General features: G+C 41.0%; 2 protein-coding genes across 3 annotated transcripts in view; both read right to left on the bottom strand.

The window, feature by feature from the left end:
* Positions 1-7,500, bottom strand: part of LOC134086228 (NACHT, LRR and PYD domains-containing protein 12-like) — a gene marked incomplete in the record, with an annotated part of 983,201 nt that overhangs the window by 456,552 nt on the left and 519,149 nt on the right.
* Positions 1-7,500, bottom strand: part of LOC134085775 (cdc42-interacting protein 4 homolog) — a 27,770-nt gene that overhangs the window by 14,796 nt on the left and 5,474 nt on the right. For both annotated transcript variants that reach the window (XM_062539971.1, XM_062539973.1), the window contains exons 2-4: positions 3,198-3,313; positions 2,824-2,874; positions 1,463-1,610 (exon numbers count right to left, since the gene is read on the bottom strand). In XM_062539971.1, the coding sequence (XP_062395955.1) occupies positions 1,463-1,610; positions 2,824-2,874; positions 3,198-3,313 (315 nt within the window). The remainder of the gene's footprint in view (positions 1-1,462; positions 1,611-2,823; positions 2,875-3,197; positions 3,314-7,500) is intronic.

Here is a 7,500-nt window from a genome sequence, read left to right as displayed (position 1 = left end):
TACAGTATGTCTACATCTATCCATCTTCAGACTAGCTTCCTCTATGTATATGTGTAATCTCAATAACTTTCTTTCCATCCATCCATCCATCCATCTTTCTATCTATCCATCCATCCATCCATCCATCTCTCTCTCCCCCATCTCTCCATATCTCCACGTACATATATATATATATATATATATATACAGTACAGGCCAAAAGTTTGGACACACCTTCTCATTCGGACACCCCTTCTTTATTTTCATACTATATGACTATGAAAATTGTAGATTCATACCGAAGGCATTAGAATTATGAATTAACACATGTGGAATTATATACTTAACAAAAAAGTGTGAAACAACTGAAAATATGTATTATATTTTAGGTTCTTCAAAGTAGCCACCTTTTGCTTTTAATACTGCTTCGCACACTCTTGGCATTCTCTTGATGAGCTTCAAGAGTCACCTGAAATGGTCTTCCAACAGTCTTGAAGGAGTTCCCAGAGATGCTTAGCACTTGTTGGCCCTTTTGCCTTCACTCTGCAGTCCACACGGTGGTTGGAACCAAAGGTCTCCGATTTTGACTCATCAGACCAAAGCACAGATTTCCACTGGTCTAATGTCCATTCCTTGCGTTCTTTAGCCCCAACAAGTCTCTTCTGCTTGTTGCCTGTCCTTAGCAGTGGTTTCCTTGCAGCTATTCTACCATGAAGGCCTGATTCAGACAGTCTCGTCTTAACAGTTGTTCTAGAGATGTGTCTGCTGCTAGAACTGTGTGGCATTGACCTGGTCTCTAATCTGAGCTGCTGTTAACGCGCGATTTCTGAGGCTGGTGACTCGGATGAACTTATCCTCCACAGCAGAGGTGACTCTTGGTCTTCCTTTCCTGGGACGGCCAGTTTCTTTGTAGCGCTTGATGGTTTTTGCGACTGCACTTGGGGACACTTTCAAAGTTTTCCCAAATTTTTGGACTGACTGGCCTTCATTTCTTAAAGTAATGATGGTCACTCGTTTTTCTTTACTTAGCTGCTTTTTTTCTTGCCATAATACAAATTCTAACAGTCTATTCAGTAGGACTATCAGCTGTGTATCACCCCTGACTTCTGCACAACACAACTGATTCCCAACCCCATTTATAAGACAATAAATAACACTTATTAAACCTGACAGGGCACACATGTGAAGTGAAAACCATTTCAGGTGACTACCTCTTGAAGCTCATCCAGAGAATGCAGAGTGTGTGCAAAGCAGTAATCAGAGCAAAGGTGGCTACTTTGAAGAAACTAGAATATAAGGCATATTTTCAGTTGTTTTACACTTTTTTGTTTTCCACATGTGTTAATTCATAGTTTGATGCCTTCAGTGTGAGTCTACAATGTCAATAGTCATGAAAATAAAGGAAACTCATTGAATGAGAAGGTGTGTCCAAACTTTTGGCCTGTACTGTATATATATATATATATATTTGTGTCTGCCTTACACTCTTCCTCTCTTGCTTGAGCTCATGGAGGATCTTGGTGAGCTCGGCACAGATGTTAACGGTCATGTTCTCCGCCACCACCTCCCTCTGCCCGGCGTAGTCGTTCAGCTCCGTCAGGATGTCCTGAAATGCCTGGTGATTGGTGTACCTGCGGGGGGGGGGGGGGGGGGGGCACGGTCAGTAAGGCCTCCTGTGGTTGGCTAACCATTGCAAACTATGAACTATGCTACAACTGGATTGGTTAATCTTTCTCTCGTGATCGTACTTTACACAATTTATGCCATTTTTGCAGGTTCTCCCATGCACAGATGTGAACAGATCACCAAAAAATAAAATCTATATAAAACATATCTACTGTAGGCCATCTCAAATGAAGAATTGCACTACGCAACACATTTTCATTATTTTACAGAATCTTATGCAACTTATTTGTGTCGCTTTGGACAAATGTGTCTGCATAACTGCTGGTACTGTGTGATATTACTATTGGTGCTGTTTTAGCGACGAAACATTTTTTGTCACGTACATCAACCATCTCCTCACTATCTGCTAGCTGTCCATCCCCTGAACACACTGTAAAATATGCAAACCCCGCCCTCCCACCCCAACCCCCCCCCCCCCACACACACACACACACACAAACATATCATTCATGCAATATGTCAGGAGACATGCATAAATGTTAACAGAAATAAATGGGACGTTCACCTTTACACGAGAGAGAGGGGGGGAAAAAAGAGAGAGAGAGCGAGAGAGAAAGATAGAGAGAAAGAGAGAGAGAGAGAGAGACTGGTGACATTGGTCTAGTTAAAACACAGCAAGCCATCAAGGGAAATGAGGACGAGAGAGAGAGATGAGAGAGGAAGAGAGCATGAGAGAAGAGAGGGATAAGAGGAGGAGGAGAGCATGAGAGAAGAGAGGGATAAGAGGAGGAGGAGAGCATGAGAGAAGAGAGGGATGAGAGAGGAAGAGAGCATGAGAGAAGAGAGGGATAAGAGGAGGAGGAGGAGAGCATGAGAGAAGAGAGGGATGAGAGAGGAAGAGAGCATGAGAGAAGAGAGGGATAAGGGGAGGAGGAGAGCATGAGAGAAGAGAGGGATGAGAGAGGAGGAGAGCATGAGAGAAGAGATATGAGAGGAGGAGGAGAGCATGAGAGAAGAGAGGGATGTGAGGAGGAGAGCATGAGAGAAGAGAGATATGAGAGGAGGAGAGCATGAGAGAAGAGAGGGATGTGAGGAGGAGAGCATGAGAGAAGAGATATGAGAGGAGGAGAGCATGAGAGAAGAGAGGGATGTGAGGAGGAGAGCATGAGAGAAGAGAGATATGAGAGGAGGAGTATAAAAGAGGAGAGAGGATCTCACTTGAACTCTGCTTCATCTTTAGTACCTCGCCGGTACTTCTTAGTCAAAGACCTGTTAGGGGACACACACACACACACACACACACACACACACACACACACACACACACACACACACACACACACACACACACACACACACACACACACACACACACACACACACACACACGGAAAGTGAAAAAAGGTTTTCAATGCAAGCCTGCTGTCCAATACAAACCGATGTGTTGTGTACTAGTTTGTATGTGGAATGTTTTTTAGAGACATGCACACAGGGCTACGAAGGTGCTAAAATAAAATCTATGCACACACACACACGCACACGTGCGCGCACGCGCACACACACACACACACATACGGAGAGCGAGAGCTTACCTGAGTTGTTTTGCATAGCTTTGCTCAATCTCAGTTCTCTCTTTGACAAACTTCACATAGCGCTCCATCAGGTCCAAGCCTGATAGTGTGTGTTTGTCAATGTTATCATACTGGTCCTGGAGTAAACACACACACACACACACACACACACACACGAAAAAGAATAATCATTAATAATATTAATAATAATAATAATAATAATAAAAAACAATAAGCACACAATAGTCTGTGTTGGGCTGTCCGAAGCTCCAGTGCCTTCAGAACCGGCCCAAGGTTGCTCCGGAGAGCAGGCAACAATAGAACACATCAACCAGTCATCAGTGTGCATTTCCTGATTGTGTCGTCGTGGGACCCTCTCTCCCTTCACCACCACGTGTTGAGTGTGTTCAGGAAATGTTTGGTCCAGGATGTGACTCACTTGTGGCCGAACGTAACCCTACCCAGTCCCTCCAGGAGTCAGAGATTTTGTTCATTCGAGGTGTTTTCCATTTACACTTGGAGGGTGGGGGTAGTCACAATTTAGTTTAATCATTTTATGAAATATTTCCACAAAACAAAAATCTCTGCATTATTTGTGTTTTATTTTTTTTATTTTTTTTAAATTTAATTCTACATAACCGTGTCCCCAAGATCCTGATGGGACTGACTTAGGAAAGAAAACCAAAACTGACTGAATTCAATTCAGTTTGACCTCATTTGCCATCAAATAAGCAAACAAAACAAGCACTGAAGGATATCTAGACCAACAGCTACAATGGCTAAATTCTAGATTGGATTTCGCCCTGCAGCTCAGGCTGGAAACCTATACATTATCCCTCCTGCTTCCTGTCCACATTTGCTGGAACCAATCACAAACTGGCTTATTCACCAGGTGCACCCGGACCGTTGGTCTGATTGGTTGAAGGACTATCCAAATGTGTGAACTTGTACTTGAACTACAGTAATTTCCAGTGTTTAGGCTGCATTTTGTATAAGCTGCAATTGAATTTTGCAAAATCAATGTATAAGCCGCAGCTAATAGTCGGGAAATTACGGAGTATGCCCATTGATTAGGCCTCTTGTGCAGTAGAAAAGAGTTTGGTTCCAAAACGCTATATCTACCATTTTAATGAATTTTCATATATTTTTTACAATTTGTTTTCCCAGTAATTTCAGTAGAAATGTTTTTGGATATTGTTATTTGATTTATCTTTACTCAATCAAAACAACAAAAAAGTCATTTAATTGATATTTCCTGAAATACACAATTAAATAGCATGACTTTTTAATGTTTTTTTAAAATGGATATATAGCGTTTTGGAATCAAACTCTTCACAGACTCCCCAGACTCATGTTCAACCTTAAATTGATTGAGCTTAGTCTGGTGGTAGCCAGGCTAGCTAAATTCTGTCTGGAAGAGTGGAGCCGTGAACACGGAGGACCCGAACTTCTCTCCAGCGAGTTGCTGTGAAAGAAGAGACTAGCCTTATTAGCATCTTTAAAATCATATTACATTATATTTAGCATTCTTAAAATCATATTACATTATATTAGCATCTTTAAAATCATATTACATTATATTAGCATCTTTAAAATCATATTACATTATATTAGCATTCTTAAAATCATGGTTATGGTTGGTTATGGTTATGGTTATTTAGCAGACGCCTTTGTCCAAAGCGACATACAAATAAATAACAGTACAAATTAAATTAACAGTGAACAATTACAATAGGGAGAATAGTAATAGTATCAGTAAAACAATAATTTTAAGCACTAACCTAATGAGAAATAAAAACAGTGAAATGAGAATAGCAATCAAATAAGTCACTCAGTTAATTATATATAATAATAATAACTAAAGCATGGTATGGCTAAATTTAAGGACAAAGCAAAATAAACGTCAAATTCTATCAATGGACAAATCATATTACATTATATTTAGCAGGCACTTTTTTCATGACTTAAATAATGTCAACTATATTACAAGGGATTACATTGTCATTACATTGTCCCTGGAGCAACTTGGACTTGCTCAAGGGCACAACAGTGGAAGCCAGGAATTGAACAGACAACGTTGAGGCTACTGCACGCTAGCCCAGCTCCTTAACCACTACTCTACCACCGCCCCATTTTCACATCTGATTATCCACTGAATCCAATTCAGCTCAAATATTCATGTCAGGTCAAGAGTCATGTCAACAGTTCCTTATTTCTGTCTCCTGTGTCATCACCCAAAATATTGACAAACAGATTTACCACATCCACAGCTTCCTTGTCCTCCCACACACACACACACACACACAGATACACACACACACACACACACACACACACACACACACACACACACACACACACACACACACACACACACACACACACACACCTCACCAATCACACCTCACCAATCACACAAAGCGTAAACACTGATTGCTAAAGACAGAAGTGGAGGAAAACACGGACCATTTCAACCTTTCCTCCTCTGTTTCACCTCAAGCTATATCGTGACTGGCCGATCTGATCAAATGTCAACAATCGCTGGCCAGAATGCCAAAGATTTGGCTTTTCCCCCAGAATCTGCATCTTCAAACGTGTAGTGAGATTTACATTTAAAATGTTTAAGATGTAAATTAGTCACGTAACAGACGCTTTTAATCATAGCGACTTACAAAAAAAGGGAAAAAGACAAGGACAGCGCAACTGTTACATGTCAGTGCAGCAATAACTGCGTAGAACTTGCATAGAACTCATAGAATAGAACGTCAGTGCAAGCAAAGGTCTAAGGAGGGGAGGAAGAGGGATGTGGTCAGGATAGAGGTGTCCATGGCAACCTGGACAGGGATAGGGAGGAGGAGGAGGACATTCCCAGGCACATTTCCCTCTCCGGACAATTGCACTCATTGATGCACTTATTATTACTACACTCTACCGGTAACACTCCATAATAAGGGTCCTTAATAAATAGCAAACTAGTCATTAACTAACCCTTTGTTAATATTTGTTAATGGTTGCTAAAATATCTATTTGCCACAAGTTAATGTCTTTTCCATCATTAATTAATTAATTAGTCATTTACCTTTGTCTGAGCCTGAGCGTCACCTTTAGTGTGGTTTTCGCATAAATTTGCTATATCTTTCAGCTTTGCCTGTTTTGTTTTATTGAGGACCTTTGTGAACCTTGTGATCATTCAGTTCCAGTGTGAGAGACCCATACTGATAGTTATATGTTACTAATATTAATGATGAAAAAAACATTAACTTGTGGCAAATAGATATTTTAGTAACAATTAACAAATATCAACAAAGGGTTAGTTAATGGATAGTTTGCTATTTATTAAGGACCCTTATTATGGAGTGTTACCCACTCCGACCTTTTTACATTTTTCCTAAAATTGTTGAGAGGCACGAGGAAGAAGAAGAGGTTTTTGACGATAGGGAGAGACGTCCCTGTTGCAGTAGGAACTGGTGCGTTCCACCAAGGGGGGACAACAGATGAGAAAAGTTTGGATTTCCGCGACAGTACGAGTATCAGAGCAAGGCGTCATTGATTGGAGAAGTGCAACAGTCTAAGGTATATCATATTGGTCAATACAATCACAATGCTAGTGCTTTTATCAAATAGCATATTGGATAAAAGTAGATATCTGGAGCGAACTTCAGTCCACTAACAAGGGTTTACAACTGACTAATACTGACTAATACATCCCTATTTTAGATCATTTGAAAGGGTTTAACCCTTATGCTATCCTCAAAAAAAAACATCATTAATCAACCACCATCAAAAGCACTACAAAACAATCCCACCTCCCCCCACCCCTTTATGAACCCTGACTGGCAATATTGCCCATCCAGTGTTGAAGTAGGAACTTAGCCTGGGTGTTCCCATCCTGCCTTGCGCAGGGATTTCATTCACGCTGCTAAGGCAGTCTGGAAACTACCGCCCTCATTTTTGCCTGAGATAAGGGATCAATCACAGAACAGGGGGGAAAGCAAGACGATGATGAGCTACTGTATGCACAGACGCATTTGATAGACATCTGTGGCGCCCAATGAAAGGATCTGGGCATTTTTTCAAATACGAGAAAATGAACGTCTGGTTGCCAGACCACGTCTCATTTGAGAAGTGGTAGGCGCTAGCCAGGCAAGTAGGAACTGGTGCTGATGAGAAAAGTTTGGATTTCCATGACCGTACGAGTGTCAGAGCAAGGAGCAATCATTCATTGGAGAAGTGCAACAGTCTTAGGTATATCATATCTGTCAATACAATCATAATGCTAGTGCTTTTATCAAATAGCATATTGAAAAAAGTAGATATTTTGAGC

This window comes from Sardina pilchardus, chromosome 1 (genome assembly GCF_963854185.1).
Source record: "Sardina pilchardus chromosome 1, fSarPil1.1, whole genome shotgun sequence".
Classification (NCBI taxonomy): Eukaryota; Metazoa; Chordata; class Actinopteri; order Clupeiformes; family Clupeidae; genus Sardina; species Sardina pilchardus.
This window is presented reverse-complemented; position numbering and strand designations above follow the sequence as displayed.